Genomic DNA, 20,114 nt, shown 5'->3' with positions numbered 1-20,114 from the left:
CTTGCTTTACCCTGACTTCATGCTCCACGTAATAAAACCATAAATTAAATATAAATGGCATGGTAGTACTATTTCAACCATTGGTAACCTTGCAAAACATTAAAATAACTTGATGAGAATTTATATTTGTATACATAACATTTACTATTGGTCCATCTATTTTCTACAGTGTTGCTGTTCTTTCAAGTTAATTACCTTCATTCCTTATCCTAATGTTTTCCACCAAACTAAAATAGATGGGAAATAGTGCAACAGATCACAGGACAAGAACGAAAATGGAAAAAAGTTATACGGTATATATTATACATTAGAAGTAGTCTTTTAGATGCAGTACATTTTCATTCATTGTATTTTTCAGATAGAAGCATATTGAAGTAATATTGCATTTTTAACCTTGATTATATTGATTATATTACCTAATATGACAAATCTACCCACGTTTTTGCATTGCCAAACTGCTACACATGTTATGTATAGCTTTTATTTATAAAAACCTGTTCTTTATTTTGTAGAGTGAGCACCAAACTTGTGTATCTTTCTATTATTCTTTTTAGTTGGCTTCCAAATCATAACATTACAAAACAGCATAGACTAACATTCACATGAATATGACATTTTCGGCTTGAATGGCTTGGCTGGCATTAGGTACCGGATTTTTTTCCAGAATCTGGATTTCACCGAAAACGACTGATCCTTTCTCCATTTAACTCGACTGCTGGCTTTTAAAAGTTTCAGAGAATCTGGCATGACTTTAATACGTTCATTTAGTGACGTAAATTCAATCACGATAACTTTAATCTTCCGTTCTACCATGGCTTTGTGCATTCCACTTTCAAGCTCATACATTGCTCTGTCAGATATGTAGTTCTTGCTCAGGAGTATGATAAGCCTTCTGCATTTTTCAAGATAGGAGTCCATATCATCTACTGTTGCTGTGAAAGCATTAATTACAACATACAGAGGGAATTAGTGCATGTTTTATTAATGAAGTTGTCTTTGCTTGTATCTCAGTATATGTTATTCCAGGTTTTTGCAAGCTGCATGGCTACTTGCAAAATCTTTTTTAAGCACTCTCTTTATTCTTGCAGAAATACAAAATTTTCCGCTTGGTTAGATATGGAAAATGTTGTTTTTTTCCAAGTTGCCGTTTAGTAAAGGAAATTCACCATACTATTTATTTAAATCTCTATTAAAAGTCTATCAGGGTTATTCACTACAGTGAGAATTCAAAGTGAATTTCACATTTCAGACCAAAGTAGATAAAAATTGAAGCATACATGACATACATGAATATCTTCCAGTTCGGCCATTTTGAACTTAATTTGGAAATTAACTTTGAATTCACCTTGTTTTCTCTCTTTGGCTAATAAACCTGTGTATTGTAAAATATGTATTTCCACTTATATATGCAAAGGTCAGGTAAGGGAGTGGAGCATAGACCTAGCAGGGCCCCTTATTGCTTCATAACTCTCTGTATGTGGCACAAACCTACCCACCTACCTAAAAGGGTTATCTAGAAATTATTTACTACATGGCAGCGAGGTTGATGTATTGCATTCCTGAACTGATGCCCTTTGCATTCCAAACAATGGAGTGTAAAACATTTACACATGACCAATTATACTGGAGAAACTAGAAAAGCTTGTAACATTTCACACTTACATCCTCCTGGAATAATGTCTCGTTCAAGGAAGCATAACTTATAACCAAAGTAATTTTCCAAAATATTTGGTAAATTCTGCAATGCAAAGCTTCTCTCTTCCACATCATTGGATGAATCATAAACACAAGATACATAAGCGTCATACTCCTTTCCATCTGCAAAATAATGATAATCTCAAAATGGGAATTGATGAAGAAGAAGATTATCTGTCTGTCTGTCTGTCTGTCTATCCATCCATCTATCTTTCTCTATGTCCGTCAATCCCTCCATCCATCCATCCATTTATCATCTGCATATTTAAACTTGAGTAAGAAATATAAGCAGCCAGCAGTTATAACTTTTGTTTTGGAACCTTAGGTTTGAGAAAGACTGTTCTGACAGCTGAAATGTTTATATTATTATCCCTTAATAAAATGTCCGTGCAGTGTAAATGATGTGCATGGCCCTTCTTTTATTGGACTGCGGTTTGGTGAAATGACAAGCTATAATCATCAAGCTATAACACTAGTTTAGCCCTGTCTAACTCTAACCCTTGCTAGTCTAACCCTAGCTAAACCTAACTTTAGCTAACCCTAGCTAATTGTAACCTTACTAAGCCCTAACATTAGCTAACAGGGCACTGATTATTAGATTGGCTCCCAGGATCAATGATCATTGTAAGACAGCAGAGGCATTTTATTACTATGTTTGGCTGCCAGGATGATATTGCCTCCAAGTCTCTGTTTTGTTCATTGCATTCTTAGCCATCTCCTTCTGCTTGTTTATATGTCTGATCATACAGAGTGGGCCAAATTTCAGAGTACTATTTGACAGAAAAATTACTTATGTGTTAGTAGTTATTTTGTTGTTGTTGAAAGTACATATTATAGCTGAGGTCTTGGGAGATCCATCATTGGTAATTTCACCAAGGAACAACAAATTAGCCAGAAAAACAACAATGAATATATTATATCTTACTAATCTTATTTTCATTTAATTGGCTTTGTCAATAAGCAAAATTGTAATTTCTGAGGTAAAGAAAATCTACGGATAATTCATCAACGCCAATTGCACCCTACCTGATGCACCTTCTGGCGTGGGGAGACTTTTCAGTAAGTTATCGGTCAGAAATTTGAGCGCTACAGCCTCAAACATTAACAAATGTTCTAATGTTATGGACAATGCAATCATAAGAGCCCAATATTGGGAGGTAGCAAATTGAGCGCATTGAAAAGATGTCATCTTCTGTATCCAGTCAAATAAATCTCCATTCGTTTGGTTCATTAAAAAATCTTTTATTGACTCCTGAAATCTCACTCTAAATTTTGGCCCACTTTGTATATCTGTCTCTCTCTTTCGGCATGTTGTGTCTGCCTAGCTACCTTTCTAGTTTATTGTTTATGTAGCTATTAGGAAGGGTCTGTCTCTCTAGCTACCTGTCTATCTAACCTTATTTTCACTTCCAATTCTCTGTTTTGTCTGTGTTTGTCTATCTGTGTCTCTAAAATGGCTGCTGGAGTTAATAGCAGTGATGTGGAAGGAATGTATGGAAGGCATGGGGAAGGGTAGATGAGAAGTTCACAGCGGGGAATTGTGCAACACATTGATATGGGGTTTTGTAACATTTACAAAGATTATTGCATGTGGTTTAAATGTTTATATGTTAGTGAAGTGTGAATCTGTTTTCTAATGTTGTGACATTTATTCACAACATGGTTACAGCCATACACAGTGGAAAAAAATATACAATTATTGGGGGGGGGGGGGGGGGAGGGGGGGGGACTAATCTCTGAAACAATAGATTTAAATTATTTTCACATTTGAACCTTTTTGTATATATGCTCAATATGAAAAAACTCAATTTGTAAAAAATGTACAAAATAAATAGATACATTTATAAAACTACTCTGTGTAGGTAGATAAACAGGCAGACAGACACATCTTTTTTATGGAACACATTATGAAAAATCTTTATTTAGTTTATATTTATATATAATATATGTAATTCCCAGTTTTAAGCACAAATATTTAAATGTGATATATAAACCCCTTCAAATACATGGGATTTGTTAATTGTCTCTAAGATAATCCACCCATTCTATATGTAATTATAATGTAGTGTAATGAAACTGTTTGGTTATTTGTTATGTCCATTAAAAAATAAATAATTAGTATTTCTTTAGATTGGTTGCTTAGAAACAGCGTGTTAGAAAAAATAAGCAAAGTCTGATTAGCAGGTAAGACAGCACTTATCCTGTAAAGATGTATAAAGGCACGAGAGGAGCATAGAGTATCTGAAAAAGCCTACGTGGCGAAGAAAACTTTGTGTATGTGATGTCATGATGAGTGTGACATTAAAACTCTGGTAGTGCCAATATTCAGAAATACATTTAGTTAATGTGTGTGTTTTCTAGCAAACTTAGTGTTTACATAAATATTGTTCTCTCCTTCTCTCATTCAGGTGTGTATTGACGAAGACTCGGTTGTCTGGATACTACCAGCTGGGGAACAACAAAAAACATTTTAATGAGTAGTGTTATTTCTGCTTTCGCTGTGCGTGAGCTATGCAATTACCACCTGCAATATTTCATGACAGGTCCACCCTTTAAGAGGGTTTGGCAACCCACCTGAACAAGTGCTTCTGTGGTTCAAATTATGTGTGAGTGTATATGTGCTAGTATATGTCTGCATTTTGAATAGTGTGCATATGTATGTGTGCGTGGATGAATTTTAGTGTGGTTTAATGAATGGACAAAAATGGATTGAGCAACTAATTTCAGAAAGATTGAAATAGATCTGGCAGAAGAAGCATGGTAAAAGAGGGAGAGGATTTTGGGAAAAGTGATATGGGCAGTGACAGGTTAGCACCCTATGGGGTACGTAACATCTGGTGTAAATCGGTGTATGGGGCAGCAGTAACTTGGACAGGGAGGAATTGGATGAGGGTGTCAGTAGCATAACAAGTAATCAGAGGAATAGGCAAGACTTCTTGATGAATGGGCATAGTCTCAAGGTGAATGGGAAGGTTCTAAGAATGACAGATTCTAAGAGTTTCAGATTGAGTGACATTGGTTCTCAGGGTCACTCTCTAGCCCTAATTCCACTAACCTCAAACCTATAGTAGTTGACCCATTGCAACCTAAAACCTAAATGATTTACCATATACTCAGTATTAATGTACTTTTAACTGTACGAATTATATTTTACAATTATAAAAGATGGCTTACTCACCTGCAATGGTTTCATCTTTTCCTGTTATACTGCGGTATAATAAAACAATGTCAATCCTTAATAAGACACATACAATTACTAGGAGAACTATGCAGATAGAGCAAGTGATGGATGGGATGAAGACTTCTTGTGAAATATCTGATTTTTTTTCTAGATGGAAAGAGGCATAACAATAGATACATTGCAAAACAACAACTTATAATTTTACATATAAATATGTTGCTATGCTTTTTTTAAATAATGTAAAAATATATTGAGTTATAGAATTTACTGACGTGAAATAGTACAATTCTCTGTTTCCATAAAAAAATTCCTTCATTACCAAATAATATTTATTTAAAATAAGGCATGCATTGCTAGCACATAAACATAGGATAAACAACAATTTTGTGTGTAGATTGCTGTTCGGGGATACATAATAGGATACTTATCACAACAAAGGTGAATAAACAATATAGAGCATTATTAAGCAAATAAAAATAATAAAAATATAAAAAAAAATGAATAGATAAAATGAAATAAGAAGGACACTTAATACACCACTTGCCCACTACTCGCATGTGGACTAAAAGCGGCAGTAGTGTGAAACAACCATACAAGCAAATGTCTGGATACAGTAACCTAAAGAGTACTAACAAAATGTTCTCTTATCCACAAGATGCTACTAGTGAGTAGGACCCAGACTCAGGTACCTGACAATAGTAAAGAAAGATCGTCCAGTAGCAAATAAAGTAATCTGTGGACAAAAAGGGAGGGCTTTGAAAGAGGAATGCTCTGGTTCAATGGCAACAACACTAGATAGGGGTATGGGAAAACACTGTAACGGTCTGTGTAAGGCTTGTGTGCTCTTTTGTAGGGGTACTACAGCAAACAGGGATGCAAGGTGCTCAGGTAAAGTGATGTCAACGCATTTTGTTCCAGTATACCATTTGAAACAATTAGCCCTCTAAGTGGTGATGTCATTGATAAAAATTACTCCTCCAAGCTTGCTGTGAGGAAGGAGGAAATGGGAGTTGCCATTTCCATATGTTTTATAAGAAAGACAATGAATTCCTAACTTTGCAAATACATAACTGGTCACAAATGTTCTATGCTATACATTTTAGATGATCACAAAAGGATAAAAAAAAAAAAAAAAATTACCTACCTTTTATTTTGAGAGTATATATCTTTATCTTACTTCCAAAAGGAGTATCCATTTTGCAGTTATAATTATATTTAACATTGTCTTCCCTTATGTTTATTAAGTATAATTTAGTGCTAGCAAATACGTTACATGTTTGATTCCTAGAAATTGAAATGAGATATTATTCATATTAGTACCAATTAGCAAAACAACTCTGAAAACAATTAGATCACATTTTACTTGCTTTGTTGATTTTCTGTTGTTGGCAGAGCATATCAGAATACAGTTGTGCTCAAAAGTTTGCATACCCTGGCAGAAATTGTTAAATCATGGCATTGATTTCAAAAATATAACCGATCATGCAAAAAAAACAAAAACATTTTATTGAAGGATAGGGATCATATGAAGCCATTTATTATCAAATAGTTGTATGGCTCCTTTTTAATTCATAATGATAATAGAAATCACCAAAATGGCCCTGATCAAAAGTTTACATACCCTTGAATGTTTGGCCTTGTTACAGACACACAAAGTGACACACACAAGTTAAAATGGCAATTGAAGGTTAGTTTTTAAATTGCAATTAGTATCTGCGTATAAATAGACAATGAGTTTGTTAGCTCTCATGTGGATGTACTGAGCAGGCTAGATACTGATCCATGGGGAGCAGAAAAGAACTGTCAAAATATCTGTGTAGGGTAATACAACTTTATAAAGATAGAAAAGGATAAAGAAAGATATCCAAAGCCTTGAAAATGTCATTTAGTACTGTTGCATCACTTATTAAGAAGTGAAACATTTGGGGATCTCTTGATACCAAGCCAAGGTCAGAAAGACCAAGAAATATTTCAACCACAAATGCCAGAAGAAATGTTCAGGATACAAAGGAAAACCCACAGGTAACCTCAGGAGAAATACAGGCTGCTCCAGAAAAATACTGTGTTGTTGTTTCAAGGAGCACAATGAGCTGCAAGGTCGAGTTGCCAGAAAGAAGCCTTTACTGTGCCAATACCACAAAAAAGCCCAGTTACAATTTGCCCAACAACACCTTGACACGCCTCACGGCGTCTGGCACAATTTGGAGTGACGAGACCAAAATAGAACTTTATGGTCACAACCATAAATGCCATGTTTGGAGAGTAGTCAACAAGTCCTATAGTGTAAAGTATACCATCCCCAGTGTGAAGCATAGTGGTGGCTCACTTATGTTTTAAAGGTTGTGTGAGCTCTAAAGGCATATGGAATCCTGTGAAAGTTTATGGCAAGATGAATGCATCATGTTATCAGAAAATACTGGCAGACAATTTGCATTCTCCTGCACGAAAGCTGCGCATGGGACTCTCTTGGACTTTCCGGCAAGACAATGACCCTGTCAGGGTTTCTTTGCTGTTTTAAACAGCAACCCTTTCTGTTTCAGTGAATGAGTTTTCAGCTGCAATTACTATGAGCTCCTTCTGCTTGTTGCCACGGTTACTCACCTGAGAGTAGTAATCAACCCTGCTGCTAATCAGTTCTGCCTATTTAAGCAGAAAATCCCAGAACCTCCTTGCCCTTGCGTGGTTTCCTGTTTCCCAGAAGTCTCCTTGTTCCTGTGTTTCCTGTTTGTTCCTGGTTCCTGACTCCGGCCTTGTTCCTGACTCCGCTGCTCTCCGTGCTCCTGATCCTGGCTTGTCTGACTACCCGCTCTGGTGACTGACCCCTGCTTGATTCCTGGACTTTGCTTTTGTTATTTGTTATTTATTAATAAAGGTGTGTTTGCATCTAGTTCTGTCTCTGTCTGGTTCCTGGTCCCTGACAGACCCTAAGCATAAGGCCAAGGTGACCCCCTAGTGGTTATAGAAGAAAAAGGTGAAGGTTTTGAAGTGGCTATCACAGTCTCCTGACCTTAATATCATCAAACCAGTCTGGGGAGATCTCAAATGTGTGGTTCATGCAAGACCAAAGACTTTGCATGACCTTGAGGCATTTGGCATAGACAAATGGGCAGCTATACCACATGAATTAGGGGCAATTAGACAACTGTTACAAAACACTGCGCGCTGTCATTGATGCTAAAAGGGGCAATACACAGTATTAAGAACTAAGGGTATGAAAACTTTTCACTAGGAGTCATTTCATTTTTTTCTTTGTTGACATGCTTCGTTTTATGATTGTACAATTCTGCTATAACCTTCAGTTTATTATGAATTCCATATGAAATAAAAGAAATGTGCTTTGCCTGCTCACTCATGTTTTCTTTAAAAATGGTACATACAGTGAGGGGAAAAAAGTATTTCATCCCCTGCTGATTTTGAACATTTGCCCACTGACAAAGAAATGATCAGTCTATAATTTTAATGGTAGGTGTATTTTAACAGTTAGAGAAAAAATAACAAAACAAAAAATACAGAAAATGAATGTCAAACAAGTTATAAATTGGTTTGCATGTCAATGAGTGAAATAAGTATTTGACCCCTTCAACTTAGTACTTGGTGGCAAAACCCTTGTTGCAATTCAGAGGTCAGACTTTTTGTAGTTGGCCGCCAGGTTTGCACACATCTCAGGTGGGATTTTGTCCCACTCCTCTTTGCAGGTCCTCTCCAAGTCATTGAGGTTTTGAGGCTGACATTTGGCAACTCGAACCTTCAGCTCCCTCCACAGATTTGCTATGGGATTAATGTCTAGAGACTGGATAGTCCGCTCCAAGACCTTAGTGTGCTTCTTCTTAAGCCACTCCTTTGTTGCCTTGACTGTGTGTTTTGGGTCATTATCATGCTGGAATACCCATCCACGACCCATTTTCAATGCCCTGGCTGAGGGAAGGAGGTTCTCACCCAAGATTTGATGGTACAAAGTCCTGTCCAACGATGGTGTTCTTGGGGTCATAGGCAGCATTCCTCCTCCTCCAAACACGGCAAGTTGAGTTGATGCCAAAGAGCTCGATTTTGGTCTCACCTAACCACAATACTTTCACCCAGTTCTCCTCTTAATCATTCAGATGTTCATTTGCAAACTTCAAACAGGCCTGTACATGTGCTTTCTTGAGCAGGGGGACCTTACAGGCGCTGCAGGATTTCAGTCCTTCATGGCGTAGTGTGTAACCAATTGTTTTCATGGTGACTATGGCCCAGCTGCCTTGAGGTCATTAACAAGATCCTCCCGTGTAGTTCTGGGCTGATTCCTCACTTTTCTCATGATCATTGAAACTCCACGAAGTGAGATCCTGTATGGAGCACCAGACCAAGGGAGACTGACTGTTATTTTGTGTTCCTTCCAATTGCGAATAATCGGACTAACTGTTGTCACCTTCTCACCAAGCTGCTTGGCAATGATCTTGTAGCCCATTCCAGCCTTGTATTTGACAATGAGTTAGCGCACAATCTTTTTTGAAAGTTCTCCAATGGGAAAGTACAGAAAAATAAGAAATTATAATTATAACCTATTAACCTTATATAGGTTTAGAATCTTGTCCCTGACATCCTTGGACAGCTCTTTGGTTTTGGCCATGGTGGAGAGTTTGGAATCTGATTAATTGATTGCTTCTGTGGACAGGTGTCTTATATACAGGTAACAAACTGAGATTATGAGCACTCCCTTTAAGAGAGTGCTCCTAATCCCAGCTTGTTACCTGTATAAAATACACCTGGGCGTCAGAAATCTTGCTGATTTCAAATACTTATTTCACTCATTGAAATACAAATTAATTTACAACCTTTTTGACATGCGTTTTTCTGGATTTTTTAAATGTTATTCTGTCTCTGTTAAAATACACCTACCATTAAAATTATAGACTGATCATTTCTTTGTCAGTGGGAAAACGTTCAAAATCAGCCGAGGACGAAATACTTTTTCCCTCACTGTATATTACCAATTCTCCAAGGGTATGCAAACTTTTGAGCACAGCTGTATATATCAATAGCAGACAAGTGATGTGCAAGTCCATCACTCCCAATTGCTTGTCTTAAAAGGAACAGTCCCTCATTTGTGCCCAATTCCCCATGTCCCCCTTTTTGTTTTTTAGTATTTAAGCTTGACTTTGAGTGATATGATATTAAGAGAAAATACAAACATAAACATATATGAGTATCAGCCCAACAGAACTGCCTTAATGGTAAAGATAGTTACATGCCTGCGTATCTAAAGCAATTGAGTCTGCCGTAGAGCTTGCTGATGTAGTATAAGAAATGATAAAACTGCGCACTTTAAGAGGTATGTGTCGAATTTTAAGAAGATTATTATAAGCATTTCAAAATAACAGTATGCTATGCGCCTTGTTAGCCAGATGTTGAGCAACATGTTATTCAGCGTGTAAAAGTGAGCTTAAGTTACAGCTAGCACAGAGTCGGAACGGAAAGGCTTAATGCCTAAACCCTTGCACATCGTGTGATTGTGCACAGGTTAGTTCTGAATACTAATTATAGTTATAAGAATATTTAACACGGAGGTGCATTCATCAAACCTAACAAAACTGCTGCACTTTATTGGTAACTACATGCTATATTATCTATCTTGACATCTATGAAGCAATGTAGATCCTAATTATGTCTGAATTAAACGTTCCAACAGTGTTAACGTAAAGCTTGGTGAGAAACAGTTTGGTAGTGCTATCACGGAGGAGCATTTATCTAACCTAACAAAACTGCTGCGCTTTATTGGTAACTACATGCTATAGTATCTATCTTGACATCCATGAAGCAATGTAGATCCTAATTATGTCTGAATTAAACGTTCTAACATGAACGTAAAGCTTGGTGAGAAACACTCATTCTGATACGTTGGACCAGTAAGCTTAGGTAGGTCTCTAATGTTATGGTCTCTGTTTCGTCAGTGCTGTCGTATAGTTAGTGATGCCCCTGTTACCCTGGGGCAGGGGGGAGGGGAGCGGCGTGACATGGGGTCAGCCTTCTCTCAGTAGTTATGGTGACCTGCATTAGTGCGGGGGGTCCTCTATTTATGGTGTCTGGACCTTCTCTCCCGTCATGGTGGAGTGTCTGTGGTCTCTATTGTCAAGCCACTGTTCCATCTGTAAGGGATGGAATGAGAAATTAGTGTCCTGCAAAGTTGCATTATTAGTCCCAAGTTCCATTCAAGTTGAGCCTGTGGCTGAAGGCGTTCCAACTGGGCGTCGGGGTATAAATGCTGGAGCTTCGGCGTTGCCCCAGTGTGGAGGGTGTGTGGGATTTGTTGGGGGCATTGGTGTAGTGAGTGAGTCCAGGGGAAGGTCCAGTAGCCTCAGGGTTCTCTCTGCCTCCTGCATGTTGCGTATGTAGTGTGTGGCGTCGCCCTTGGTGACCTGCAGGGTATGGTTTGGGCCCCAGCGGTACCTGATATGCTTCGTTCTCAGGAGGGAGGTAAACTGTTGTAGGGTTTTCCTCCAGGCCATGGTAGCTCCCGAGAGGTCTGGATAGAATGTGAGGTTCATTTCTTCGAAGGGGTAAGTCAGGTGGTCTCTGACTGCTGACAGAACTGCAGCTCTGTCTTTCAGGGTCTGGAACTGCGTAATGATGTCTCGTGTGGCTGAGGATGGGGCCTTAGGAGGTTTAGGGATGCGGAATATGCCGTCAATAGCTACCGCTTTGGTTAGTTTTGGGGTGAGCAATGCTGTTAGTAGCCTTCTAATTAGGTGAGGCAACTCGGCATCCGGAATGTTATCCGCTATGCCCCTGATCTTCAGGTGTTTCAGGCGGCGTTTATCCTCCAATGAGGCGAGTTTCAATTCGTGGAGTTGGTGCTGCTTCCTAAGTTCCTGAATCTCTTGTTGCAGTTCCATAATTTGGCCTTTCTGGGTGTCCGTGGTTCCTTCCACCGCTCCCAATCGGTCATCCAGTCCCTGCAGGGTTTCTCTGAGTGAGGCTACATCGGCCGCGATTTTCTGGTGGTGGTCTGCCATTAAATCCCGTATAGCCTCCATGCTTACCGGTGTAGGGGAGGTAGCAGGTAGTTTTTGCTGCATCCGGGCTGGCGGTGGTTGTGGCTGGGCCTGTGTGGTGTCCCCCTCCACTTCATCCGACGATTCTTCGTAGAAATCGGAGCAGCCACCATGGAGGGACGCCATTCTAGAGTTCGAGGCTTCTGAGGCCTGCCGCCAAAGCTCGCCAATATGCATTCCTTGCCTCGGTTTTTCAGGCTTAAATTTTTTAGTTTTCCGCCCCATGAGGTATTGGAGGTATTGGGCTCTGTGTGTAGTTGCCGCTTAAGAAAGCCTCCAGGCCCTGGAGCATCGGCGCGTAGTAGGCCGCAGTCCGGCGCCGTGGCTTGGTGTGTTTTGCCGGGTACAAAAATGGTATCAATCGGTGCGGTGCCCCCCCTTTTTTTTTAAATGCCCCAAAGCTCAAAATGTTTTTGTGAGTGTTTAACAAAGCAATAAAATTCATACTTTGGAAGTATGAATCACGTCAATCTTTGAGTGTTTGAAGAGGCATACCTTAGAGGTGTTCGAAGGTAGAAATGTGCACCAGTGAAATTTTCATTTCGTACGAATGATTTCATATTAAATAAAAATGTCATAAGTCAATCCTGAATTTCACCCACAAGCCATTTGTTTTCGGATGAAATTTGTTAAATAATGATTTGTTTTCGTCAGGATGAAAACAGCACTGCGCATGTGCAAAAAAAAAAAAAAGCAAGGAGGCAGCTGGCAGCGCTACCCTGCATTAAAACCTATGGGGGTCACTATGGTCACCATATTAATAAAAGGGAGGTTAAATCCTCCCTAAATGCAACCCTAAATAAATAAATAATTTGGGGAACATAGTGTCGTCCCCAGGTCCCCACCCATGAGCGGCGGGTGGGGACCACAAATAATAAAGTAAATAGGGGTCCCCAAGCCAATAGTCACTCCCCCTCCCCCAATAAAAATTCCATACCTACCCTCCTCACCCTAATAATAGTGAGGGGGGGGGGGCGGGCAATTAACTAACCCTGTAAAATAAAGTTTCATAATTACTGTTAGATGTCCACAGTGTTATGAGTCAAATGACACAGCATGGAAAAATTCCAAAGAAGAGGAGATCGATCCAATGTACCAAGTATTGGAGACGGCCCCTAAAGAGACGGGAATCAAACACAACAGCCACCTCCACAGTCATACTCCTCCTGGCCCTCAATAGAGACAGGAGGAGGGGGAGAAACAGGCTTGGTGAACTAGTTACAAAGAAGAGGTTTCAACAAGGAGGTGTGGAACATATTGGGCACACGCATGTTCCTCGGAAGGTCCAAGGCATAAGAAACGGGATTAACCTTGCACAAGATGCAGAAAGGACCTATATAGCACAGAAACAACTTCATAGAAGGATCTCTGAGATGGATATTATGAGTAGAAAGCAAAACCCTGTCCCTCACAACATAGGAGGGAGCTGCTCTACGATGCTTAGAACCCTGTACCTTTTAGCAAAAAGCAGAATCCACCAGGGAATGCTGAACTTGTTCCCACGTTTTATGCAAACCAGCCAAATGTTCGTCCAGAACCAGCATACCCCGTGAAGAAAATGCAGATGGGAGGATGCTGACCATAAACAATGTAAAAAGGACTGTTACTGGAAGACTCGTGAGCAGCATCATTATAAGCAAATTAAGCCCAAGGGAGCAGGTCAGCCCAATCATTCTGATAGTGGTAAACAAAAAAGCAAATATATTGTTCTAGGGGCTGATTGGCACATCCAGCAGCTTCATTAGATTAGGAGTGGTAGGCAGAGGAAAAATACCCATCTCTGAACAAAAGGCTCTCCAGAACTGGGAAATTAACTGACTACCCCTATAGGACACTATAAAATCAGGTATGCCATGTAATCTAGACACTTCCCTGGTGAATATAGCAGGCAAATCTTTGGAAGAAGGTAACTTGACAAGTGAAACAAAATGAGCCATCTTAGAGAATCTATCAACGATCATTATGTTGACTGTTTTACCATTGGAAGGAGAAAGGTCAACAATAAATTCCATGGACAAATTAGACCAAGGTCTCTCATGTATAGGTAAAGGTTGTAACAATCCACAAGGAACCCTATGGGAGGTTCATGCTGGTCCAAGTGACACATGCTTGTATGTAATCTGTGATGTTCTTGCACATGGAGGACCACCAAAAGTTCTGTAAAACGGCAATTCAAGTTTTAGAGATCCCAGGATGCCCGGCTGTCTTAGTATCATGATAGAGTGATATAATGTCTTGTCTTTCAGTGAGAGCAACATATAGCTTATCAGCAGTTTTTTTCCTTGGTGCCTTGTTTTGTTTGGTTTGTATAATTTGTAGGATAGACAAAGAAATAGAGAGAAGAGTAGTAGTGATAATCCTGTCAGGTGGTATGACAGGAGTATCATCAAATTCTATTATCATTTTTTTTAAACTGCCTAGACAGAGCATCTGCTTTAGTGCTGCGGTCACGAGATCTATAGGTAATGACATAATTGAAGCATGATAAAAACAGAGACCACCCTGCCTGTCTAGAAGACAACCTCTTAGTTTCGCTTGAATAAGAAAGATTCTTATGATCTGTTAAAATGATAACATGATCCTTTGAACCCTCCAGAAGATGCCTCCACTCCATGAGTGCTATGATGATGGCAAGAAGTTCCCTGTTGCCAATATCGTAGTTTCTTTCGGCCTTAGACATTTGCTTGGAATACCAAAGGGCATCACGGTGTACTCATAGTGACCACTCCTGGTGCTAAAGGCAGTCTTCCACTCATGACCCTCTTTAATACATACTAGCTTGTAGGCACCCCAGAGATCCAGCTTAGTAAATACTGTAGACTGTAACCTGTTTAAGTCTATCAAACAATTACATTATCAATGGTATGGGATAGGCATTTTTTTATTGTGATTTTATTAAGACCCCTGTAGTCAATACGACTACACCTTCCTTCCTAGATAGAAAAAAGAAGCCTACCCTGGCTGGAGAAGAGAATCTCCTGATAAACCCTTGCTGTAATGATTTCTTGATGTACTCCTCCATGACAAGGTTCTCTTGGGTAGACAAAGGATACACTGTCCCCTTGGGAGGTATAGTACCAGGTAGTAAATCGATCATACAATCGTATGGTGTATGGGGTGGTAATTTCTCAGTTTCTCTTTTGTCAAATACCTCTCTTAAAGACATGTACTGAGGAGGTATAACAGTAGACAAAGGATTAGCTGTTGGTACGTTAATAGAATTCAAATGAGTAACTTTGGTGATACAAGGCTCATGACATTTGGTATTCCATGATTCTACTAGACCTGACTCCCAATTAAGAATGAGATTGTGTAAAAGCAACCAAGGATACCCATATATGATTTAAGAAGGAGAAGAAATGACCTGGAACTTAATCATTTCGGTATGCAACAACCCTGTTGACAAAGTTGTAATCAATGAAGTTCTCAGCCGCACCGGTGTCAACCAGGGCAAGAACATTCCCTATATTAAACTGTCAAAATGCAGGGAAACGTGGGAGAAGCAGTCTATTTAGAGGCAAATGTGGGGACTCTGATGTCACACCCAAGGCTGGTCCCCTACGGGGTCTTAGGTGTGAGAGTTTTCCTGCCAAACGGGACACTCTCTTCGCATTGGGCCTTTATTGAAACAGTAAAGGCAGAGTCCTTCCTTCCTCCTATACAGTTTTTCTGCATCAGTAAGCTTGGTAACCCCTAACTGCATAGGTTCTACCTCTGGTAAAGTGGAAATCTCAGGAACATCAACCTTAGGCATAACGGATACAGTAAGGCATCTATTTCTATTCCTGGTGTACAGTCTATCACAAATTCTATTGTCTATATCGATGAGGTAGTCAATAAGATGCTCCATGGCTACAGAGAGGTCTCTGATCGCTACCTCATCCAATGTAGCATCTAATAGACCTTCCATAAATGCTTTAACAAGCCCGCTGTTTGTCCAGTCTACCAGAGAAGCCAAGGTACGAAACTGGAGAGCGTAGTCAACAACGACCTGGATCCCTGTTTGATTCTCATCAATTCTTTAGCTGCATTTTTGTGGTGTTGGTGGTGTGGTGTTGGTAGTGTAAAACGTCCTGTGAAAAACTATAAGGAAACCTTGTAAATTGTTAACCAGAGGACCATTAGCCTCCCATATGGGATTAGACCACTCAAGTGCCTTATCAGTGAGCTGATGCATGAGGAACCCCACCTTTGACCAGTCGGTGAGAAAGGATCGGGGATACATTTCAAAGTGGAATTCCACTTGACTGAGAAACCTCCTACAAGTCTTAGCATCTCCTCCATACCTAGGAGGATGAGTCATGTGTGCTGATGCATTAGTCAGGTTAGATGCCTCTGGAATGGGAAGTACGGATAGAGATGGTACAGATAACAATGTCTCAGGGGCCAAATAAGCAGTTCTAGACAAAAGTGTCTGAAGCGCCTGGGCCATCTGGTCCATGTGGTGATCCTGCTCTTAAAAGTTCACCTCATAGGTGACCATTTGCTGTCCTAAACCTGCAGGGTCCATGGCCCTATCATAATGTCATGGTGTAATACCCCAACACACAGAGTTTAGTATAGCAAGGGACAAGACTAGGATATAACATATTACCGAGCATTAGAATGCCTGGACTAAATGTCAGACAGAGATAACGCGTTATCAGAGACAAGATGAGGTCAGGGTAACGGAAAGACAGCGAAAACGAGAACTAGCCAGAGTCAGGTACACGGTAATCAGTCAGACGGGCAAAGAAGACAGGAAAAGGTAAAAGATAAACTCAGAGTCAGGAACAAAGCCAAGGTCAATACCAGAACAAACACAATAGATCAAGGATAAAGGGTACTGAAACAGAAACCACAATAGGGCAAAGTAGATAGGGCTAGGGAAGTTTAAATAACCTTTAACTAACATTTGATTGGCCCACATGATGCCTACGCCCCCAAAACACGGGTGTGTGAGTGTGCCGGAATGACATGGGCCTGAATCCACTTGTGGCTTCCACTGCCCCTTTAACCCCTTAAGGACCAAACTTCTGGAATAAAAGGGAATCATGACATGTCACACATGTCATGTGTCCTTAAGGGGTTAAGAGCCCGATAGTGACGCGAGCCGCGCTCCTAGTGCCAGGCGGGCCACGTGACCGCTCACTTCGGTCAGTGCACACGGCCCGCTCAGAAGAGGAGATCGAGCCACTGGCGGCTCGGTTGGAGGCAGGAGTTATTGAGCTGTGTTCTGCTCGAGCTGAGGACCCCGGCCGGCCCCCCGAATAAGTTGTTGTGTCACAAAGGCAATCCCATGATCTCACTTTCTCCAGAAGGTTTACTTGTGAAGAGAAAAGATACAATACTGGGGAAATAGAACTTTTGAAAATCATCCAGGCCTTTAAAGAATGGAGACACGTGCTAGAGGGCTCTGCTTCTCCTGTGATGGCTCTCATGGTATTACAAGAATCACGTGTATATTGCAGATGTAAAAAAGACTCACATCTATACAGACCATGTTGGTTATTGGTTTTTATCATGAATCAAGTTCAATATTACTTACAGAAACACTAAGACCTACTCTCTTTCTAGGCAACATGAACCTATTGAAGTTGAGGAGGCAGAACCATCTCCCATAGTCCCTAAGGTAGGAATCATTGGCACTGCTACATTAATATAGACTATATAACATTGGAAAATATACAGCCTGCACCTACCTTTAACCCTTCTAGCAAGTTGTTTGTTCCTGTTCAAGAAATATAACCACTCTTGAATTAATTCAATTCTAGCAAGAAGCAGGAAACCAGGGGGTTTGGAAAACTACTTATCTTATATAACTAATACATTTCTGGTGGCCTTCTTTGTCTTCAGGCGATGTTGCTAATGCTGGTAAAACTTCTCCCCAGGCTAAATCTCCACACATTTAGAATCTGTCCTCAAACAACCACCGGTCCATAATAAACCCTGGCCCAGCCAATCCATTGAGATCATTGTAGCATTAACTTCTTCAAGAGACAATACTGTTCTATTATTTGAAGTAGACAAATTCACAAAAATGGCTCAGTTTTTCCTATTGCCTAACCTACCTTCTTACTCAGAGTTGACTTTCATTTTTGCCAAACAAGTATTTTCACTTCACGTTATCCCTAATGATATAATTTCTGACAGATGTACCCAATCTGTGTCACACTTCTGGATGGCATTTTGCTCTGAAATGGATATTAGCTGACCTTCTGATCTACCTATTATCCTGAAACAAAAAGAGCCAACCAAGCCTTGGAACAGTATCTACACTGTTTTATTTCAGAACATCAGGACAATTGATCTTAACTGCCCCCATGTGCCAATAATAACCCAAGATTCTTCTCAACACAGTCCTTTTTATGGCAAGTAATTGCATGTCCTGGATAAGCATCTGACAACCCTACATGACACCTGGGAGCAGGTTCAGAAACTCTTTTTCAAGCTCCTGATTGTTTAACCCCTTAAGGACCAAACTTCTGGAATAAAAGGAAGTCATGACATGTCACACATGTCATGTGTCCTTAAGGGGTTAAAAGACCAATGCTGCTACAATAGATGACAAATTACTTAAACATTAGGGTGCCATACCAGGTGACTCTATAGATACCTATCTTATACGTATATATTATATGTTTATTACTTACATTTTTATCATATTAGTTTCACATGTTGTAAAGATCATCTTTTCACATGTTTCAAAAAACTTGTCGTCATCACTGTCTTGTATTTCTTTATTTTGTTTCACTTGTACCCAGTACATTTCAACAAGTGTTGTGTCGCTACATCCAAAGAAAGCTTTGCATTCAATAGTCAGATTTTGTCCTAACAAGAAATATAAAAATAAAATAGAGACTTGTAAATTTTAAAGAAAAGCTTTCACATCTTTAATTTCACGAATTTAAATTAGTGACTTTTTGGAATGTGAAACTTAATCTGTCTCTACATGTAATAAATGGTTTTATCCTTTAAAAACAACAGCTTTAAAAATCCTATTTTGTCCTACTATTTATAGGCATATTATAATCTAGTGTCAGCTACCAATCAATAATACTCTCTAACATTTAGCTGGAACTTCACAACAATTATCACAATCAAAGTGATCACAATCCAGAATTCAAGGATTACCGTATATACTCAAGTATAAGCCGACCCGAATATAAGCCGAGGCCCCTAATTTTACCCAAAAAAACTGGGAAAACTTATTGACTCGAGTATAAGACTAGGGCGGGAAATGCAGCAGCTACTGGTGAATTTCTAAATAAAATTAGATCCTAAAAAAATTATATTAATTGAATATTTATTTACAGTGTGTGTATATAATGAATGCAGTGTGTGCGTATGAGTGCAGTGTATGAGTGCAGTGCGTGTATGAATGCAATGTGTGTGTATGAGTGCAGTGTGTGTGTGAGTGCAGTGTGTGTGTGAGTGCAGTGTGTGTGTGAGTGCAGTGTGTGTGTGTGAGTGCAGTGTGTGTGAGTGCAGTGTGTGTGAGTGCAGTGTGTGTGAGTGCAGTGTGTGTGTGAGTGCAGTGTGTGTGTGAGTGCAGTGTGTGTATATGAATGAAGTGTGAGTGTGTGTGATGCAGTGTGTGTTTGTGCATGTGTTGGTGGGGGTGGGCATTTTGATATATTATTAATTATTTTATTAATTATTTATTTTTTAATATTATTATATATTTTTTATTATTATTTATAATTTAATTGAATTATTATAATTTTTTTTTTATTATATATTTTTTTCGTCCCCCCTCCCTGCTTGATACATAGCAGGGAGGGGGGCTCCTTCCCTGGTGGTCCAGTGTCATTGGCAGTTCAGTGGGGGGGGAGAGGGGGACTGGCAGAGCTGTACTTACCTCTCCTGCAGCTCCTGTCAGCTCCCTCCTCCTCCGCGCGGTCTGTGCAGCTGTCAGGGTACCTGTTGTCTCTACCTCAGAGGAGGTGAGATAATGAGAATTCCGTCCTTTCAGAGGAACTGACTCACTCGTTCCTCGCGGTCCTCTCGGCCGTTTACACGCCGGACGCCTCTGATCCGCCTCCTTTTATGACGCGGCTTTAGTAGCCGACGTCATGACGATTAGCCGTTCCGACCTGTCAATCAGTCCTGTGCTCGAATCAGGACTCGTCGGGGGCGTGATCATCTATTTGGAACCAGGGTATTTATTGAGGTTTTGAGTATTGGTTCATTGCCCTGTCGTGGTTCTAGCTAGTCTAGTCACTCAG

General features: G+C 39.9%; 1 protein-coding gene across 1 annotated transcript in view; it reads right to left on the bottom strand.

Annotated features, from left to right (window-relative positions):
- Positions 1-449: 449 nt before the first annotated feature.
- LOC134594283 (interleukin-18 receptor 1-like) overlaps positions 450-20,114 on the bottom strand; it is a 41,856-nt gene continuing 22,191 nt past the window's right edge. The window contains exons 3-7 of the mRNA XM_063444631.1: positions 18,540-18,717; positions 6,021-6,160; positions 4,874-5,023; positions 1,663-1,818; positions 450-932 (exon numbers count right to left, since the gene is read on the bottom strand). Coding sequence (XP_063300701.1) covers positions 592-932; positions 1,663-1,818; positions 4,874-5,023; positions 6,021-6,160; positions 18,540-18,717 — 965 coding nt within the window. The 3' untranslated portion in view covers positions 450-591. The remainder of the gene's footprint in view (positions 933-1,662; positions 1,819-4,873; positions 5,024-6,020; positions 6,161-18,539; positions 18,718-20,114) is intronic.

This window comes from Pelobates fuscus, chromosome 1 (genome assembly GCF_036172605.1).
Source record: "Pelobates fuscus isolate aPelFus1 chromosome 1, aPelFus1.pri, whole genome shotgun sequence".
Taxonomy (NCBI): Eukaryota; Metazoa; Chordata; class Amphibia; order Anura; family Pelobatidae; genus Pelobates; species Pelobates fuscus.
This window is presented reverse-complemented; position numbering and strand designations above follow the sequence as displayed.